The sequence below is a fragment of the Macaca mulatta genome, chromosome 1 (assembly GCF_049350105.2).
Source record: "Macaca mulatta isolate MMU2019108-1 chromosome 1, T2T-MMU8v2.0, whole genome shotgun sequence".
Lineage (NCBI taxonomy): Eukaryota > Metazoa > Chordata > Mammalia > Primates > Cercopithecidae > Macaca > Macaca mulatta.
In genome coordinates, this window is record NC_133406.1 from 178186453 (window position 1) to 178207926 (window position 21474).

The 21474-nt window shown below is 40.5% G+C and overlaps 3 protein-coding genes across 17 annotated transcripts in view; 2 read left to right on the forward strand and 1 right to left on the reverse strand.

Annotated features, from left to right (window-relative positions):
• Positions 1–468, forward strand: part of DOCK7 (dedicator of cytokinesis 7) — a 227342-nt gene extending 226874 nt beyond the window's left edge. For all 13 annotated transcript variants that reach the window (XR_013401315.1, XR_013401316.1, XM_015141107.3 and 10 more), the window contains one exon: positions 26–468. Coding sequence is in view for 11 of the 13 variants with exons in the window: in XM_015141107.3 (XP_014996593.3) it covers positions 26–68 (43 nt within the window). In the remaining 2 variants the exon portion in view is untranslated. The remainder of the gene's footprint in view (positions 1–25) is intronic.
• Positions 469–3690: 3222 nt separating this feature from the next.
• USP1 (ubiquitin specific peptidase 1) lies at positions 3691–18700 on the reverse strand. 3 transcript variants are annotated; one of them, XM_015141078.2, is made up of 9 exons: positions 18428–18700; positions 15226–15461; positions 13409–13529; positions 12749–12853; positions 11731–11891; positions 9627–10318; positions 7632–7802; positions 6760–6961; positions 3691–5189 (listed from the first exon to the last, which is right to left on the reverse strand). In XM_015141078.2, exons 2-9 carry the CDS (start codon positions 15393–15395, stop codon positions 4454–4456), a joined length of 2358 nt encoding a protein of 785 aa, XP_014996564.1. In that variant the 5' UTR covers positions 15396–15461; positions 18428–18700; the 3' UTR covers positions 3691–4453. The 3 variants fall into 3 exon arrangements, with proteins under 3 accessions (XP_014996564.1, XP_077811217.1, XP_001085998.3); XM_077955091.1 differs by having other exon boundaries at positions 18523–18698; XM_001085998.5 differs by lacking the exon at positions 18428–18700 and adding an exon at positions 17588–17940.
• KANK4 (KN motif and ankyrin repeat domains 4) overlaps positions 17344–21474 on the forward strand; it is a 208250-nt gene continuing 204119 nt past the window's right edge. The window contains exon 1 of the mRNA XM_077955030.1: positions 17344–17661. The gene's annotated coding sequence lies outside the window, so the exon portion shown is untranslated. The remainder of the gene's footprint in view (positions 17662–21474) is intronic.

A 21474-nucleotide genomic window follows, 5' to 3' on the forward strand; every position in this document is an offset into this window, starting at 1 on the left:
TATGTCCTCTCATTTTTTTCCCCAGAGATTCCTTCAGTCGAATGAGCCTTCGCAAAATGGATCTCTAAACTGAATGCACTTGTTTTATTCATCTGCAAAGAGCCATGTATTCAACATCGAGTTTGAAAAGATCTATTGGAAAACAACATGGAATGGAATTCTGGAAATTATTATTCATTGAAGAATGCAGTGGCCAAGAAAATATCAAATGTAGATTGTTAACGCTTGAGAATCATGGCTATAGTTTCTAATGTTCTGGTAACAAGCTGTTGTCTTTTAAGACATTTTAATGACTCAAAGGTACACTATACATTTACCATTATTTATACCATAGCTAACGTTAAATTTATTTACTTTAAGTTCGTATTTTTTAATTTATATTACCATTTATAGATTCATTTTGGAACCATTTTAAATGTAGTAATGCTTATTTTAAAGGTACTATTAAATATGTGAATGTTTACACTAGTTTTACTGAGTGGGACTTCAAAATTTTTATTTATTGACAATTGCAGAGAACAACTAAAGGGTTGACTCAAGAACTAGTTCCAAACCTAGCAAAAGAAACATCATAGATAGCCCCAAATTAAATAAATGAGTTTGGTAACTGTTTCAAAGTTATTTTCCATTTACATTCCCAAAAAAAGGAATTTAGAACTGCAGAACTTTACTTAGTAAAACCTTTGTATAAAATAATTTAAATACTGGAATAACTAATACCAGTGACAACAGCTTGACTTTACGATTAAATCTTATTATACCAATGACAGTAGTATGAACTTCATGATTCTTGGCAACTAAAATGAATGATTCCTCTGTTTCAAATTAAAGCCAGCCATCAGTTTTTGACAATGTAAACCAGTAAATTAGAATCTGCTTAAAGCTATCTTGTAGCACCATGAAGGTAACACAGCTGGGGTTTGAGAGAAATCACATATTTTCTGACACTTGTAGAGTTTAGAAGCATATAAAAAGTAAAATTAGGTGCTTTAATTCATCTAAAATTATATGAAAAAGTCATACAGGAAAAAAAATTTGAGAAGTAACATTTTTAATTTCTTGGCAAGTTTTTCCAAAACAATGCATAGTAATGATTTCCAGAACAGTTTAGAACAATGTTTTTTTGGGTAGTAGTGCAGCTTACAGAATGGCATCATTTACAATCCTTTTCTTCTACTGACCAGTTCTTAATCACTTAAGAACTGACCAGATCCGGGCCCACTGGCTCACACCTGTAATCCCAACACTTTGGGAGGCCGAGGTGGGTGGATCACGAGGTCAGGAGTTCAAGACCAGCCTGACCAAGATGGTGAAACCCCGTCTCTACTAAAAATACAAAAATTAGCCAGACATGGTGGCAGGAGCCTGTAATCCCAGCTACTTGGGAGGCTGAGGCAGGAGAATCACTTGAACCCAGGCGGCAGAGGTTGCAGTGAGCGGAGATCAAGCCACTGCACTCTAGCCTGGACGGCAGTGAGACTTCATCTCCAGATTGGCTGGGCGCAGTGGCTGAGGCCTACCTATAATCCCAGCCCTCTGGGAGGCAGGGGCAGGCAGATCATGAGGCCAGGAGTTCGAGGACAGCCTGGCCAATATGGCAAAACCCCATCTCTACTAAAAATACAAAAATTAGCCAGGCATGGTGGCGCGTGCCTGTAATCCAAACTACTTGGGTGGCTGAGGCAACAGAATCACTGGAACCTAGAAGGCAGAGGTTGCAGTAAGCCAAGATTGCACCATTGCACTTCAGCCTGGATGACAGAGCAAGGCTCTTAAGTCAAAAACAAAAACCCAGCACTTTGGGAGACCGAGGCGGGCAGATCACGAGGTCAGGAGATGGAGACCACCCTGGCTAACATAGTGAAACCCCGTCTCTACTAAAAATACGAAAAATTAGCCAGGTGTGGTGGCGGGAGCCTACAGTCCCAGCTACTCGGGAGGCTGAGGCAGGAGAATGGCATGAACCCGGGAGGCAGAGTTTGCAGTGAGCCGAGATCGTGCCACTGCACTCCAGACTGGGCGACAGAGCTAAACTCCGTCTCAAAAAAAAAAGAAAAAAAAAAAACTGGTCGTATTGCCTTCATTCTATAGTCAATGTAGTATATATTCCAAATACTATATTCAAAAAATATCTACTTCTGAGAGCCTAAGTGATGGTTGATAGCCCACACTCCATGTAACTTTAATGGGCAGTATCATCTCAAATTCCTTTTATCTACATCAATTCAAAGACTGAGATTTTTCAGAGGAGTCAACATCGTTAGACCAAATCTGAGTCAGAAGGGCATATAACCTCAAAACTCAATTTGAGGAGCCAAATAAACAGTAAGGAAAAGTAAGGAGTCAAGAATGGAAATCCCTCCCCTCCAAAAGAGTGACATTTTCCCTTCTTCTTTGGGGGCAGTGATGGGTATAAACATAAGGGAGAGAATAAGGAACCCCTGAAGGGTCACTTCTTATTAGGTTACATTTATGTAAGCGTTTGGACAGAAATCTCACAAATCTCAGTAACAATATCAAAGACTTTATGATTTGTATGATTATCATGCAAAACCAATTATTTTGACATCCTTCAGAACAGAGGCTTCCTCTTAAACATTCATATGATACTGAATACTTCCTTCTTACAAACTTCATTTTTCTTAAAATGTAACTTTCCCACATCAGGAATTTATATTAGTTCTTAACACTGGCTGTCTCTCGAGTATGAGGCCCAGTGTCTATCCTAGACCCATTCCATTCAAAACTTACAGGTAGTACTCAGGACTGTTTAAGGATTTCCATCAGTGATTCTGAAAGGTGGGGAGAACCATGATTTTATCATCATCTCATCATCCTATGGAAGAATGTAAGAGATCATGTAACTGTGTGTGGTTTGTTTTTGAGACGGAGTTTTGCTCTGTCGCCCAGGCTGGAGTGCAGTGGCATGATCCCTGATCCCGGCTCACTGCAAGCTCTGCCTCCTGGGTTCATGCCATTCTTCTGCCTCAGCCTCCTCAGTACTTGGGACTACAGGCACCCACCACCACACCCAGCTAATTTTTTGTGTTTTTAGTAGAAATGGGGTTTCACGTGTTAACCAGGATAGTCTCGATCTCCTGACCTCGTGAGCCACCTGCCTCAGCCTCCCAAAGTGTTGGGATTACAGGCGTGAGCCACCGCACCCAGCCTACTGTGATTTTTTAGTTGAGAAGGTACTCCTTGTTGAAATGGGGTATTATAGTGTTATCCCAATAGCATTTATATATTTAGAATCATTTCTAGGAAAAAAACTCTTTAGTACCAAGAATGTCCCTTAACAAGTCATGAAATCATTCACAACTTACCAATTCACTTTACTAGTTTAAAATGAAATTTTAACCAAGTTTTTATGTGTGCCCAAAGCATCATCTTAACTTTTCCAGTTTTCTATTCCATTAAATCATGTCTACTTTAAAGGACAATTAGATGCAACAAATGTCATTATAAACCTCTTTTAAGTATGACAGCTTGGATGGACTAAGCACAATTTCTCCTCTTTGAAAAACTCTTCTCCTGCACTATCAGAAAGTATTCCGTAATAAAGGTACTGATTATGCATGCTTATTCTCTCATATATATACATATATATATACACACACTTAGTTCTCTTTAAGAAAATTCAGCTGTATTTATAAAAATATACAAGTAAAAAATTCAAATATTCATATACATAGTTAAGCAGTTTAAATTTTATTGACCTCCCAGTTTTTAAAAAAAGTTAAATTTAAGGTCACACCTCTAAGTTTGATATACTATATACAGATCGTGCAGAATATGAGTTAAAGAGATACAAATTAGTCCATGCCCAAAAAGATTATACTAGAGTACAGAATCATCTTCATAAATACATATAAAATTCTTGTGAAGATAGAAGGGCAACTGTCCAGGTTTTCTGAGACACTTATTTCTAAGTGAATCAAGGCACAAAATGTACACTATTGTTAATACACACATTCTAGACTTTGTGCCTCTGACATAGCCCAAGGATTTCGCTTCATGACTCTTATAAAACTAAATGTACTGAATGAGATTCTGCTTCTTGGGTGAAAAACCACAGGAACTATAAACATCATGTAGATAATTACTCCAAAATATGGAGAATACAAATACGAGCACTTTATTTTAAAAAGCAAACACAAAAGATTGGTGTAAATCCAAGTGTTTAAATGCTTCCGTTTTGGATAATTTAATTAAGAACCGATACAAGTTTGTTCCCAGAAGCTAATGCATCACTAGTCTCTACTGAGGAAAATGAATTCTAAAAATTAACATGGTTTTCAGTAATTCAAATTTCACTATTTATATAAAAACCTAGAGAGACCAATAATATCCAGTAGCTTCAAAAGATAAGCTAAAGACTCTTTGATATAATCAACTTTACCAATGTTTGTGTGGGTGTGTTTAATATATACACAAGGAAAATACACTCACCCTATAATTTCTTATAAAATAGCAAGTAAGGAGTAGAAGTAGGAGATGTAGAAGGGGAAAGAGAATTCAGAAAGTCCTTCTCTTCAGTAACTTTGACTTCAGAATCATCAAAAAGCAACCACTTCCCCTCATACTCCTTTAAGCTTTGCACTACATATGAAATTTTGTTCTCAAATCCACTAATATTAACGCCTGTTTGGTCACTGGATTCCTTGTTTCTATCAGATTCATGGGTCCCATTAGTATCGTTAGTCTCAGAATTTCTATTTTCGGCAAACGCTGTACTAGCAACCTTATCAGGATTAGAGGCTTTGTTGTATAGCTCATAATCTGCTTTGCTCTTTTGTCCTCCAAGAAGTCCAATAGCTTCTACATTTTTTTTGTTCAAAACTTTACTTGGCTGTGTATTTCCACCAACTCTAATCGACACTTCTTCATCATCATAATTCTCAACCACACCCCTTGCTTCCTCCTCATTCAATGGTTCTGGCTTACCTATTTCACACATTTGGTCAACCACAAAATTTCCTTTATCTAGTTCTAAACTGTTAAGGTCAGTGACTTTAACAGAAGCAGTGTAATGCCCACTACTAATTGTAATGCCACTATGCATCACAACCGCAAACAATCCATAGCTGTCGTTAGTTGGCTTTGTGCTCCATTCTTCTAGTGACAATTTAAGAGGTGTCAATAAAGGAGTGTTGATCTTGGAAAGTCCACCACCGTAACAATCAAACCTTTGGGAGGAAAAAAAGAAAAGGTTTCCTGCAGTTACATTTTAAATTCAAAATGTTATACCCCAATCTGAAACCAAGTAAAAATCTGAATGAACCCTTAATATTCAGTCTTCATATATCAGAAAAGCAGAATCAAAACAAGACCCCAACTTTGAATAATATTTGTAATATATGCAGAAACAAAAAAATACTTAATAACTTCTAATATTCAGGCATTTCTGTGGAGGAAATAATTGTATTTTTTCCTTTATTTTCCTAATTTTGTGCAGTAAGAAAATAAATGGTATTTTAAATAGCCTGAACCTGAACTGAAAATGTTACATTTTAGGTTTTTTTTTTTCAGACAGGGTCTGTCACCCAGGCTGAGTGCAGTGGTGAAATCATGGCTCACCACAGCCTTCTGGACTCAAGTGATCCTCCCACCTCAGGCTCCTCCTCCTCAGCCTCCTGAGTAGCTGGGACCACAAGTGCCCGCCACCACACCAAACTAGTTTGTGTATTTTTTGTAGAGATAGGGTTTTGTCATGTTGCCCAGGCTGGTCTTGAACTCCTGGGTGCGAGCCATCCACCTTGGCCTCCCAAAGTGCTGGAATTACAAGTATGAGCCACCCACGCCCAGCCCATTTTAGTCATTTTTAGTGTGAAGTTTTTCTCTACCAAAAATTGGGAAAGTAAGTAAAATATTATTTTTTACTATTAGCAAACGGAAGGTCCACTGAATAAGGGGCTATATGTTATCTTCTGACATAACCAAGTGTGAGAGAGCTACTGTGAAGCCCTCATGGTAATTTCAAACAAGTAACTAATGTACAAAGGAGTCACACATACAATGACATTATACATGTCAGGAAAAAAAAAAACCAGACTATCCAAAACAATTAGCATTTTTTTCAAACTGTGGAAAGACTAATTTCCTGGTTTACCTTAAAACAAGGAAGAATTTAGCCTTTCCCGCCCTTTCAAAAAAAATCTTGATGTATATAAAATTTGTTCCCTGCTTTAGTCAGCTCTACTGAATTCTGCTACTAACATCTAAGAGGGAATGAATGTGAAAAGATGAATAAAGAAACTGGGTGGGCATGGTTGCTCACGCCTGTAATCCTAGCACTTTGTGAGGCCAAGGCAGGTGGATTGCTTGAGTCCAGAAGTTCAAGATCTGACTGGGCAACATGGTGAAACCCCATCTCACTAAAAATACAAAAAATCAGCCAGGCATGGTGGCATGCACCTGTAGTCCCAGCTACTCAGGAGGCTGACGTGGGAGAATCACCTGAGCCTGGGAGGTCAAGACTGCAGTGAGCTAAGGTAGTGACACTACACTCCAGCCTGGACAACTGTCTCCAAAAAAAAAAAAAAGACATCATACTTAATAGAATATGTATTCATATCAAAAGCATTTGTTTCATTTTTACAGGGAAACTGTTAATAAGAGAACAAAACTTTACTAAAGCAATCTTTACGATCTACTTCATTTGAGTACTTTCTATTCCTACTATTACAGCATTTTGAACAAGACTTATCTTCTACAGCAGCTCATTTTCTTCATATAGCTCTTATTTACAATACTTACTCCAAACCGCTAGCAGCAAAGCACTTCAAATGAATAGTTATAACTTCAGGCATTTTGTCAAACAAAAGACTTCGTTCAGCTTCAGTATAATGATGGCAGTTTTCACAGAAATATTTATCTTCTCCTACGATCCTTTCTACTGAAGCAAATTGTGAAATTGCCCATCTCAGGGTCTTCATTTCTGTTTTTGGCTCTGGAGAAACTGAAAAAGAGAATCCTTTCACTCACAAATACTTCTCTCAGACATTCAAAAATAAACCACAAAGTTTCATGTTCAAAATTAGCATTTAATTTCAATTGACCAACCCATTCCTAAATAACTAGAGATTTTTTTTACTTCTGAAACTACTTTCATAAGTGCATCCTCAACAGTATACGTATCTTTTAAATATCTATATTTGATCAGCCCCAAAATATGACAGACAGCAAAAACAAAATAAGCTTGGTCTCTGTCCCTCAGTGTAAGACAAAATAGTTTACGTTTAATTGCCAACTTTCAGTATGTGACAGGTAAACCTGTCTATGATTATTTCCTATGGTATTTCCATATTTTGTGCTATGCACTAGACACAACAGTGGCTCAATTATTGTGTTAAAAATAACCTCAGTAGCTCTCAAAGACTCAGGTTCCCAAAAGTGCACTTATTAAAGCATTTCAGTTTTCCATTCTAACACGCTCTATATCAAAATCAAGATGTCATGATTTCCCAAAAGCTAACCATGTATAAGTGAAGCCAGATAAGCAGAAAGGTCACATTAGATGCTAAAAGCTAGCTTTTTTCCCCTCCCTAATTATAGTCTATTAGACTTTGTGCTGTTAAAGAATTATAAATATTCCATCATGGTCCACACAAGACTCCAATTTTGCTTACTTTCAGAACTCTCCTCTACTTTGGAAAGCTCATCTTCTTGTACTGGCACACTGATGTCTTGAAAATCTTCTCTTCTTTCTGTTAAACTTTCACATTCCAAGCAACGCGTCCTTAATACCAGCTGACCTTGAAATAATTTCTCCACTAGCTCAAAACCAATTTGTTCCTCACCTAAAATGAAAATAGGAAAATGTACATCTATATAGATTAGCTTCTCATTATAGTCCAAATAACCAATTTTCCATTTAAATAAAGTATATCATGAATAACAGTTCCATTTTCATAGATCAGCTTATTAGCATTATTAGCTTATTAGAGGTACCCTATTAATGAAATTTAAGGTCCCTGTAAAGATAAAAACTTTGACTATGAATTACTAGTGTCTCTAAAAGAAGTCAGTTGTAGGCCGGACATGGTGACTCATGCCTGTAATCCCAGGACTTTGGGAGGCTGAGGTGGGCAGATCACCTGAGGTCGGGAGTTCAAGACCAGCCTGACCAACATGGAGAAACCCTGTCTCTACTAAAAATACAAAATTAGTCAGGTGTGGTGGCGCATGCCTGTAATCCCAGCTACTTGGGAGGCTGAGGCAGGAGAATTGCTTGAACCCGGGAGGTGGAGGTTGCAGTGAGCCAAGATCATGCCATTGCACTCCAGCCTGGGCAACAAGAGCAAAACTCTGTCTCCAAAAAAACAAAACAACAACAACAAAGTCAGTTGTATTGTAACTCCCTTCCTAAAGACACCCTCCCCATAGAATAAACCCAGAATAAGAATGACATTTTCAGTAAAACTATTCACCATATCAGTATTACACATTTTCCTTGATATGTGTAGATCTGGACAAAACTTGGTAAAAATCTAGTTCAAGTATGGTGTAACTTGCAGTTATGCACCACCTACCAACGTTTCAATTATTTAACAATGGACCACATATTCCCATGATTTTTACTGTACCTATGTTTACATATCTATGCTTAGATACACAAATACCATTGTGCTACAGTTGCCTACAGCATTCAGTAGTTACATGCTGTACAGGTTTGTTGCCTAGGAGCAATAGGCAAAGCTTGCCTGCAGCCCATAACAAATTCATGAACTTTCTTAAAACATTATGAGACTTTTTTCTGATTTTTTTTTCTTTTTAGCTCATCAGCTATCATTAGTGTATTTTGTGTGTGGCCCAAGACACTTCTTCCATTGTGGCCCAAGGAAGCCAAAAGATTAGATACCCCTGGTCTATACCATATAGGCTAGTTGTATAGTATGCTCTAGCATCTAGTTATGTAAGTACACTGTGATATTCGCACAATTAAATTAACAGCACATTTCTCAGAACATATTCCTGTTGTCAAGCAACACATGACTGTACTTAGTCTGTACTTTAAAAATTTCACTAAATGCAATGTCCTTCTTCAGTTTATGTCAAACATTGCATAAAGGGAAATGTATTCTTAAATGTACATTAAAATATACTGAACTTCCCTACTTTATGTATTTTTTTGAGACAGAGTCTTGCTCTGTCACCCCAGGCTGGAGTGCAGTGGCACAATCTTGGCTCCACCTCCTGGGTTCAGGCAAGTCTCCTGCCTCAGCCTCCCGAGTAGCTGGGACTACAGGCGTGCGCTACCATGCCTGGCTACTTTTTGTATTTTTAGTAGAGATGGGGTTTCACCATGTTGACCAGGCTGGTCTTGAACTCCTGACCTCAGATGATCTGCCTGCCTCAGCCTCCCAAAGTGCTGGGATTACAGGTGCGAGTTAACATACCCAGCCAAACTTCCCTACTTTATAAGCTGTAAATTAAAATTACTTTAATGACATTACACACACACACACACACACACACACACGTAATACTATACACACACACTAACCTAAGCATAGCACTTCAAACACCATAGTTCACATTCAGTGTTAAATTTCCTTCTCTTGAAACAATTTTAGTCAGAGATTATATGCTCCTACCTATCAAAGTCTAAGAATTATACTAACCTTTGTTTATGGGTTTAACTTCATTAACATTCACAGGTGTAACAGTATTTCCTGGAGATTCAAATCCACAAGCATGAGTTGTGTTATCATTTTCATACTTCCCCAAGTCCTCTTCAGGATCATATTCATTTTCTTTAGATTGTCCTTTGGCTCCTTGGTTTGTTGTTATTTTTCCCAGACTACAGAATTTAGAAAGAATGCTGGGTTGCTTAGTTGCAGACTTTAACCAATTTATTTTAACTCTTGATTTCTTTTGTGAGGGTCTTGGACTCTCATTTTCAGAAATACACTTGGGAATTATTTTAGGAGGAATCTCTAATGTATCACTTGTAGCTTTTCTTTTTGATCTAGTTTGTCTCTGGTTCTCTTCCAATGACTGGTGTTCCTTGGATACTTTAACTTTTTTCTTCATGTTACCAAATTCAGTGTCACTTTTTCTTTTCCCATTTCCTTTTGGGAGTTTTTCTTTACAGTCTTCAGAATGCCTCACACTGTCCATCTCCATGCTGTTAATACCACTCATTTCCTCTTTCTGATGAGGTATTTCTTCTACCTTAGTAGGTAATTCTGCCACATTTTTTACTTCTTCTTTTTTTAGGAGTTGGCATGTTTCTTGAATGTTTCCCAAAATACACTGTAATACTTCCTGTGCATCATGCTGTAGATAGCCTTCATACATAGGGTTGAGTTCCCTATAAATAAAAATTTCCATTTCATCTATTCTAGTTTTGAAGATACAGTACATAAAATCTATACAGAAATTAATTCATGTAAGGAAAATCATAAATTATTTCATTTTTTAAATCTCAAGACATTTATTCAGCACTAATTTGGAATTTCTTACCTGTAACTAAAAGAGTAACTTGTACCCTACTTTCATTATAATACCTTGATCCTCTTCTAAATATAATAACTAATACTTAGATAATGCTTACCATATACCAGGTTTTAGTCAAAATGTTTTTTTATCTGTGTATACATTATCTTCACAATAACCCTATGAGGTACTATTATCCCCACTATTTACAGATATAGGTACTAAGGCACAGAGAGGTTAATTAACTTGCCCAAGATCACAGAACTACTTAGGATGAAAAGCCAGTATTCAAATCAGCACGCTCTTGGCCACCACGCTACAATAGCTTTTTTTTTTTTTTTTTGGACAAGAGTCTTGCTCTGTTGCCCAGGCTGGAGTGCAGTGGCACAATCTTGGCTCACTGCAACCTCTTCCTCCCGGGTTCAAGCGATTCTCCTGCCTCTGTCTCCTGAGTAGCTGGGACTACAGGTGCGAACTACCACGACCAGCTAATTTTTGTATTTTCAGTAGGGGCGGGGTTTCACCATGTTGGCCACACTGGTCTTGAACTCCTGACCTCAAATGACCCACATACCTTAGCCTGCCAAAGTGCTGGGATTACAAGTGTGGGCTGTGACTGGCCTACAATACCTCTTAATTAAGGTATAGCAATAAATTGCACCTAGTTCTATTTTTAAACTGAATGCTTAAGTGATTGTTTTAAAGACTTGCCCTATTAGTATAATTTTATTTGAATAAGGCTATTTTATATGTTGTTTCATTTTTAAGAAAATACCAAAAAGCAATCTAATCCAGTTAGCCAACAGTTCTCTAATCCCATATAACAAAAATAGAATATTTAGAATTTACAGTTCTTACACATATTTTGAATATAGTCCTATAATTCCTAATGTGAAATCCTTAGGACCACACATTTAGAGATTCAGACATTTTCAGATGCAATGATAATATGGCATATAAGTAAAATATTTATCACCGACATGATATGGGAGTACTCTATAATTAAATACATTACTACTTCTATAGAAGAATGTATGAATATTCACATTAGAGATAAATATGAATGACTATAAAAAGCCTCATATAATATATTCAAATCTAACAAATTTAGCACCAAATATATGAAAAAAATTTCCAGTATTCAGAGCCTCTGAGATACAAAGGACTGTGGACCTATAGTTTCTACTTTCCTTGCCCTTTTATTCCTGTTTCTTCACATACCATTCTCCTCCAAGGATATAAACAAGTAGTTAAATTGAAACCCTAAAATTATATTATAGGCTATACCTGAGTGTGTTAAGCAGTCGCCTTGGCTGAGTGGCAAGTTCATCAGTATATTTCTCTGGATTTAAGAGAAAACTAGCTTGGAGCTGTTCAACCGAAATGATTAAGGACTGTAAACTGCATATCAATTCATAACTTGCCAAAGAATCTTCTTTGCAATTTCCCTGTCAAGAAAGAAACACACAAACCAATAATTTTATGAACAAATTAAGTACCTTCCCCCTTTGTCTGTGTCTCACTTAAGAATACTAGGTTTTCTAAGTTGCATTATAGCACTAATTTTAAGGGATATACAAATAAGCCTTATTTTTTATTTTTTTGAGACAGGGTCTCTGTCACCCAGGCTGGAATGCAGTGGCTTGATCGCAGCTCACTGGAGCCTCAACCTCCTGAGATCAAGCAATCCTCCACCTCAGCCTCCCAATTAGCTGGAACTACAAGCTCACACCACCACGCCCTACTAGTTTTCATATCTTTAGTAGAGACAGGGTTTTGCCATGTTACCCAGGCTGGTCTCAAAATCTTGCACTCAAGCGATCCATCACCCACCCTCACCTCCCAAACTGCTGGGATTAGAGGCATGAGCCACCACGCCTCGTCTTTTTTTGTAATTTTAAGAGGAATTTTTGAATTACTATTTATGTGACTTACAATGGTTTTTTAATTATGGAAGTCAAAGATTTCTTTAAATACTGTGTAGTTACTTAAATTTTAAGTCAATTTGAAAACACAATGGGTAAATAGGTTGTACATGGGTGTGACATATTGTGATTATAGTACACAATAATGTATAGTATACAAGTAACAAAAGTTTGATACACATATTACAGGAGCAAACAATCTGTAAAAGGGAATTATCTAGTTAGCTACCTTGAAAGAATGAAAAATAATTGCCTGACAATAGTTCGTTAACAGAGAAATAATCTTTGTCACCCACCCCCGCAGTCTCTTCATTTCCAGGCAAGTAAATTTCCATTAATTTACTTTTGCTTTTTACATTATTTTCTGTTACTGTTCTTACCTTGTCTTTTTGATTGGCTTCATCCTTTAGAGCTTCTTTCTTCCTTGAAATAACATTAAATAAGTGCTTTACTCCAGATTTAAAACCGGGACAAAAATATAATACCTATAAAAAGTGAGACTGTCTAAGTGTTCACTGAACAATATACGTAAAATCATTAAAACAACATCATGCTTTCTATAGGCCCTTTTAATGTGTAGTACCTAAAATTCTGAGATTAAGTTTTGTGTCAAAATTTGTTCTCCACTTCATCAGTAGTAGCCCAGTGTATTCCCTCACTGGCACAAAGCACTGAGTCTGGGCAGATATTGCTAAGACTTTAAGGTTACAAGAACACACAACACAAAGCCAACGTTATTTCCAAGGGATAAGATACGTATTACTGTAGCACCAGCAATCAGAGAAAGAAATTAAAGGTTTGAACTTCCACTTAAGGTCTACTCAATTTTGCTATCCCACCTTTATTTAGTCTATCACTTTCTCTTATCCCAAAGCAAGTTTAACAACATGCAACGTATTATTTTAGCCTGTTCTGGTTCATTTACAATCAAAGGCAAAGACAGTATGGACATTAAAGTCCTCCAATAACTCAGAAACATTAAATGTTACATTATTCTTTGCCTACTAAAGTTTTGTTATATAGCAAAACTGTCAATTTACCTGAAGTATACTATTAAGATAGCAAGTATTGCCGAGATTATTCAGTCCCACAAATGGTAACAAGTTTTCTCTCTTCTCACAGTTTATAGGTGAAGACTGTGCTGCAGGAACAACTTGATCACTATTAAATATAGAAGGGGGAAAAGATAATCAAGTAGTTATCTCAAAGAAACAAGGTGAAAATATTACTTCCGTAGATTTAGTCTTTTCCCAAAAGTTGTATAATCTGAAAAGTATGTGAATCTTGTTCAGATGACATTTTAAGAAATACAGGCTCAAAAACTGCTATATGCCCAGAATGAAAGTTTTTAAAACATTATTACACATACCAAGCCACAGAACAATTCCCTTAAAAGGATGTTAATCCTATTTTACAGAGCAAAAAATTGAGGAACTGAGAGACTGTGATTTGTTTTACCTACTTTGACATTTTAATCAAGTAGTGTAACTGAACAGAAACCTGGGAATAAATTAACCATGGCAATATTTGGGAGAGGCTGAACTAAGAAAGATTATATTAATAAGAATTCAAGGAAAAGAAAGTCTATGAAGAGAATTATATGGCCGGGCGCGGTGGCTCAAGCCTGTAATCCCAGCACTTTGGGAGGCGGAGACGGGCGGATCACGAGGTCAGGAGATAGAGACCATCCTGGCTAACACGGTGAAACCCCGTCTCTACTAAAAAATACAAAAAACTAGCCGGGAGAGGTGGCGGACAGCTGTAGTCCCAGCTACCCGGGAGGCTGAGGCAGGAGAATGGGGTAAACTCGGGAGGCGGAGCTTGCAGTGAGCTGAGATCCGGCCACTGCACTCCAGCCTGGGCGACAGAGCAAGACTGTCTCAAAAAAAAAAAATTATTTAGCTATCTCTCACTTAAAAATAAAATGTTCAGAAGGTGAGTGTGGTGGCACTGAGATGTAATCCCAGCTACTTTAGAGGACTGCTTGAGCCCAGGAGTTCAAGACCAGCCTGGGCAATACAAGGAGACCCCGTCTCAAAAAATAAATACATTATTATTCTTTTACTTCTTTAACAACAAAAAAAAACCCACTAGGTCTTCCCAGTATTTTATTTTACAATTGCTAGCTATTATTACTCCAGCACCTCAAAGTATTTAGAAGTATGAATGCTGATAAACAAAAGGTTCACTCTCACACAATCTCCTCAACTGGTTATTGATAGCTATTGGAAATTAACACATGGGACCAAATCCACCTTAGTCACCCAGCAGAGTGACTATATGTTAAACAGGGAAGCAGTACAGACTCCAGCTAGAGCTGCTGGTGGTGGAATAAAGTATTTCACTTTGTTCTGATTTATTTTCTGTAGCTAAAGAATTTATTTGCATCAAAAGCATTACTTATTTTTAAGTTTATTTCTATAATTTGCAATCGTATGCCTCCAACAGGTATGACTAGTCACATGACTACAGTTTAAAATGTCTTATAACCGTCAAGTCTTCTGAACCAAACAAATATATATACATATATATATAACCTTTTACCCCTACACAAATGTTTTGCACGACAAATAAATTTAAACTCAGAAAGACAATTTTAATCTATGAATATTTCTCCAAGTTAGTCTACATGGCTGAGCACAGTGTTCATGAGTTAAACATTACGGATGTGATCCCTATGGGGAACCACCAGTTTTGCTGTTCCTACTATAAACGGCTAGACTTGACTTATTAAGAAGTACACTGAAGTGTACTTTTTTGTGCCTCTATAGACTATCAAGTCAGAGTGGAGGTGTCAACCAAGTTCACTGCTGCTTCACTGTAGAATTTTTAAAGTACAGAAATGTAAGATACATACATTTCAGATGCTCTATATTCAGAAGCTTTTTCTTCATTTTCTTGAGAATCTGTGAAATCCAAAGCTCTCTTAGTTTCCTTTTTCTGAAAAAACTTTAAGGAAAGTCTGTTTTTCTTTGATGGGCTACCTCTTGAAAGTCCATTACTTTCACTAGGTATGACACCAGGCATTTTTTTCTCAAATCCCAAGGAGTTGTCAATAATTAATTTATAGAGGAAAGTTGTAATCAATTATATCTGTTAATCACAGAGAAAAAATTTCATTAGTTTTCGGTTATCAGTTTTAGGCAACAAAATCATCAATTTTGAAAACAAATTTACCAAGGGAATGGTACAAATTAGAAATTAATATTTGAAAACCTAATGCCTGCCAATAGGCACTCAATATTTATTGCTTAAATGAAAAAGCTTACCACACTATTCTTAAAGAACAAAAAATAGAAGCTACTGAATTTTTAAAATCAGTCTGCTATGGATTAAGGGTCGCATTACAAAATATCCTATTTAGCAGACCTACAGTAAAGTAGTGTAAGTAGTAAAAACTTAATATTTCATTATAATAATTCATTCAGAAAAATTGACTGAGCACTATCACCTCTAATTCTCAAGTACATGGAAAGGATGAATGGAAAATCAAAGTAGTGCTGGACGATAATGAGTCCTCTCTTCCAATGCCTTTTCTAGTTATTAACATGAATACATGAAAATAAAGTACCTAAAAAGTTTATTAAAGTATAATTTGCATTCAAGGCATAGAGATGGTGTTAAGATATACCTAAAACCGTAAAGTTTTATTATCTTTCAATAATAAAACACATGCAAAGTTGAGACAGTGATACAAAACACTGTTGGATGCACTTTGTGTAAATCCAATTCTTAATGAGCCAGAAATCACAATACTCGTTTTCCAAACTTTTTTTAAAACTTTGGATTCCAAAAATAGTGCTTTGAGTAGGAAAAAAGATGATTTGGTTTGCCATTTGCAACTTTCCCACCCTGTTTTAAAGCAAAACTTTCACAGGAAAAAATATGGCAACATTTGTAGGAGTTACTAATATTTTCTACATCAGTCCTATTTTTCAGGACATGTGAGGAAAAATTATCTAACTAGAGTATTACCATAATAAAATTACTTAAAGCCCAAAACTTCAGCAACGAGTTTCAAATTTAAAATGCAGAGTAATAAAATGAACTACACAAAACTCACTCAAATTCCATCCTTAATAAGCATTTCACGTGGCTGACACTGATCTAGGAATTCACACTAAACTCAGCACTGAAACCATTTTTAAGACCCAAGTCAGGAAGAACTGGAAAAGCTGATCAATCTCCCCATTCTGTCTCCAACTTCACTTACTCTCCTATCCACCTAATGCTTCACCTAATGCTTCTGAGGAAGCGCTGTCTTCTAAATGACAAACTAACCTACGCTAAGTTCTCAGGGATCGCCAAGCATTAATGATTCTGATAAAATGTTTTTCTCGAGAGCCAATTCTAATGGATGACAGAAACTGGATCTCAAACCGACAGAGTAACCAGACTTCACAGGAGGGAAGAATGATTAGGCAGGTGAAATAGCGGATCGTCAGCTTAATCAACAAACCAAACCTCCTAGCCCCTCAAAGCAATGTTCACACCGAGAATGTAACATTTTGCCAGGTGCAGTATCTTCCGTGCTATTATTTCTTGCTCCTGGCTTTCCTTATAACTGGGGGGGGGGGGCTGTTACACGCAAAATATTTCTCCTGTAACTAAGTCAACTTTCGCAGAAAGCACGACGAAACGACCATTATCTGTTGACAGCGTGAATACTCAGTCCCAACAGTTTTAAATTCTTTTTGATATGACACGACTCGATTCCGATTTTTCAAGAAAAATATACAAGGACATCTTCGCCAAGGTTTAAGACGCGGCGTTCTAAACACTTCTGGAAAAAGTGTAAGTGAAAGAAAATGCGCGGTAAAATTTCGCAATTACTGACCGATCCAGGGCAACCTGCGTGGAAACGTTTATTTCTCCCCAACCTTCACCTCTCTCGGGAACGGAAAGGAAGCTGGAAGAACCAGCAGCGACTAGGCTGCCGGGCCGGGGGAGGCTGGCGGCGGCGTTCTCGGCCCACACCCCCGCGCCGGGCGCCCTCGCCGCGGAGTTGGCCTATTTACGCCCAGCCCGCACCTGCCTTCTCGCGTCCCGGCGGCGGCAAGACAGGCGCCCCGCCCGAGGCACACAAGGCTCCCGCTGGCAGCTCGACCAGGGTGCGAGGCCAACACGGTCCCGGGGGTCTCCCCGGCAGCTCCTCTCCCGCGCCGGCCGAACTTGCCCCCGCGCCGGGGCGCCGGCCCCTCCTCCCAGGCCCTCCTTACCTGGTCATGGCCCAAAGCGAGGTCCGCGGCAGTGACGCCGGCAAGTCCAACCCGAATGAGTGTGGGTGCGACAGGTGAGTCCCTGTTCCGAGTCCGCCGGGTCCCCCCGGCCCCAGGAAAATCTGGTCGGATCACCCTCCCCGCGGGGGAGTGACCATCCGCTCCCAAGAGCGGGAACCCCGACCGCCGCTCGGTCCCGCCTTGCACCGGCACCAACTACATCCCCGGAGCGGCGCCTATCCGCGCCCGCCCCGGGATAGCCAGGAGCGCAACAAGCAGCAGCCCCGCTCGCCGAGCGCCTGAACCGCTAGGGTCTTTCGCACTCCGCCACCGAGGGGAACTTGGCGCGTTTTCCTCAGTCTCAGGACCCCCGTGTTTTAGCCTCCGCCCGCGCCAGCGCTGCGATTGAACGTGGCGTCCTTTGAAATTGCCGGTTCCAGTCTCCACGCTGCAGAGACGCGAAAGGCAGGAGCCGTCTCGCGACGGTCACTCGCCCCCGGCACGCACGGGCTCCAGAGCCAGCTGGGACTGTAGCTCCCCAAGAGCCTAACGGGTTCCACAGTTTCAAACAGCGCAGGCAGAGAGCCGGGCAGCTCGTGCGGGTCCTCGCTAAGGGCGCGCGCGAGGTGCTAGCGGCCTGGCTGGCGGGCTCGAGCCTCACACCCTTTTTTTAACCATTCGTGCGCGCGAGTTGAGGGAAACGCGTACGGGTCGGGAGACGGGACAGAGAGCAGACGGGACGGGCCACCGCCTAGAGAAGGAGCCCAAATTCACCAATCCATGATGAACAATCCCCAAAACCGCGCCTCCCACCGCCCGGGGGAAACCAATCAGAAGTACCTAGACCAAAGCCAATTAGAAGGGCGGGAGCAGCAAGTCCCTCTAATAGCAAAAAAGAAGAAAGGTGGGCTCCAGCCAATCATTGTTCGACATACGGAGTGTTCCTCAGGCACGGCGCCCCTCCTTCCGCTCTCATTGGCGCTCGAGTGCGCGCTTTCGCTGCCGACTGTTGAAATCTTGTTTGGCGTTTTGTTAATCCTCGACGGTGGGACGCCGCGGAGGGTGCGGCTTCCGGAGCGAGGCCCTCGCGGCAAGCCCCGCCTCCCTTCGTGCGTACGCGCCCGGGCGGGGTGACCGAGAGAGCCGCTCCGGAAAATGGCTGCCTGGCTGCATGCCGGGGCTTCGCCCGGGCTTTCGGTTTGGAGTCGCGGCCACACTAGGCCTAGGGCCATCCAATGAGACAAGGCGCTGCCACGGATAACGATACATTCTCAGGCGAATGCTGTAGAGCTGAGGCCCACTCCTCAGCCCCTACTCGCCTCATTTTCTCCTGTTTACCCCTCCCCTTCTCGGCCGCAGGAGGAAACGAAAGAACAGTTTCAGGCCCAGCTCCGGCCGCGGGAGCTTCCCAGGGTTCCCGCGCGAGCCCTCCCAAAGAGTTCAGGAGCGGCAGGCAGGCCTCATCTGGTTGTGCTTCCTTTTGTGTTTGTGTGCTTGCTTTGATGAGGTGACCTCAGGTCAAGTGCTGCAATTAAGCAGGATACGTTCAGCCCAGATCCATTTAAATCAAGTATTTTTAAGGTGCCTACTATGTGCCAGGCATTTTTCAAGGCGCGAGGGATGAAAGGCATTCCCTGTCATAAAGGAGCATTACATTCTGGAGACGGAGACATAAGTGACACTAAAATAAGTGATGGGTACAATAGCCTGGAAAGATCTCTTTGAGTTGACATTTGAGCAGAGCTGAATGAAAGCTGAGCGAGCCTTGGAGGAATCTGGGGGAAGAATGGTGCGGGCAGAGAGAACAGCAAGTTACAGACGTCCTGAAGCTTAATGCGCTTGGTGTTTTGAAAAGAAGCAAGGAGGCCAGGGCGCTTAGAGCACAGTGAATTTGGGAAAGAAGATGGGAGGAGATGAGATGAGTGAGACAGGCAGGACCCTGGGTAAGCCGAGTAAGGAGATGGGAGTCGTTGGATTATTCTGAGCTGGGGAGTGGTGGGATTACACGTTGACCTTCAAGAGTACAAGCAGGGCTGGGCGCGGTGGCTCACGCCTGTAATGCCAGCACTTTGGGAGGCCGAGGCAGGCGGATCATTTGAGGTCGGGAGTTGGAGACCAGCCTGACCAACATGGAGAAACCCCGTCCCTACTAAAAATACAAAATGTGGCGGGCGTGGTGGTAGGCGTGGTGGCGCAGGCCTGTAATCCTAGCTACTCCGGAGGCTGAGGCAGGAGAATCGCTTGAACCCGGGAGGCGGAGGTTGCGGTGAGCCAAGATCGCCACACTGCACTCCAGCCTGAGCAACAAGAGCAAAACTCTGTCTCAAAAAAAAAAAAAAAAAAAGTACGAGCAGAAAGGTCAGCCAAGATGCTACTTCAATAAGCCAAGGAATAAATTATGGTAGTCGGGAATAAGACGGTGGGATGTTGAAAACTGGTGGGTTCAAGATACATTTTGAGCACAGCCAACGAGCTCTACTGATGGACTGGCTGTATTATAATGTAAGAAAAAACAGGTCGGGTGGCCAAGACCGGTGGACCGCTTGAACCCAGGAGTTCAAGATCAGCCTGGGCAACATGGCAAGACCCATCTCTACAAAATCTCCAAAAATTGGCCGGGCATGGTGGCATGTGCCTGTAGTCCCAGCTACTCGGGAGGATGAGGGGGGAGGATCCCCTGGCTGCAGTGAGCCGAGATGCACCACTGCGACAGTGTGAGACCCTGCCCCCCCAACCCCCTTCAAAAAAAAAGAGTCACAATGATTTTTTTTTTCACCTGAGCAACTTAGTGTTGGTCCTTGCTAAAATGGGAGTCTTAGTGGGCTCAATGGGAGGGATCATCGTTCTTAGAATATTAAGATTGAGGTGTTTAACATACAAACAGAGGTTGAACCAGCAGATAACCAGATACATGAGGACAAGATTAGAAAATTATATAGGTCAGTCTTAGCCATTGTGCACCACAGACTGGCAGTGTCTCATTTTCTAGTACTAGCAGAATTATTGCTACTTTCAAACTCTACGAGAATAGATAAGCAATTCTACTTTCCCATATCCCTGAGATCCTATTGTCTGCAGCCACTATTCTTCCTGTACACAGTGTGTGGTATCAGTTAAGATTCAGTTGTGGAAAGTAGAATCCATTTCAGCTAGTATAAACACAAAGGGTATTGAATATTTGGGAGGGTTGATTAAATAGCCTCTAGATTAGTTTTTCAGGAATGAGTCCCAAAGTTTTCACAGAACCAGGCCACTAAAGAAGCAGTGACTCTTCTATGATCAGGAAGTGACATCTGTGAATCACATTGCTGCTGCCATGGCTAGGAGACCTCCACCATCAGAAAGCTGCTTGTGCTGCTGACTGTAGAACCACACTATACCCACTATTATCTGCACCAGTGCTATGCATGTCCTACGTCCTGTCTGTCAAGGCCCATAGGACAAGTAGCTGGACACTGAGGCTTCTGCTAATGCTGCTTCAGAAAAATCAAACGCCTCCACAACTGTGCTTGTCAATAGCAATAGCAGAAGCTCGGTGTGTTTCTGGCAATACAATTAATGTAAAAATTTAGTATGTTTCTTATCCTTTTGCTTTCAGTCAGTTGTTTGTGGGAGAAATTCTAGCCACAGTTCTTGCCTAGATGAGTTTTTAAGCCCAGAAACTTTTTTCCTAGTTTCTCTGTGCTCCCCAGCTACCACACTCTTAATGACAGCTAATCTCTTTGGAAACAATGGGACTTAATAGGTTCACAGCATTCTCAATCCTATATTTGTCAGTCGTGTGTGGGTAAATGCCAGGCATATTTCCTTCCAAAGTTTCACAGGCACTCTTTCTGTGTATAGTCATCCCTTGGTATCCATGGGGGATTGGTTCCAGGACTGTTACG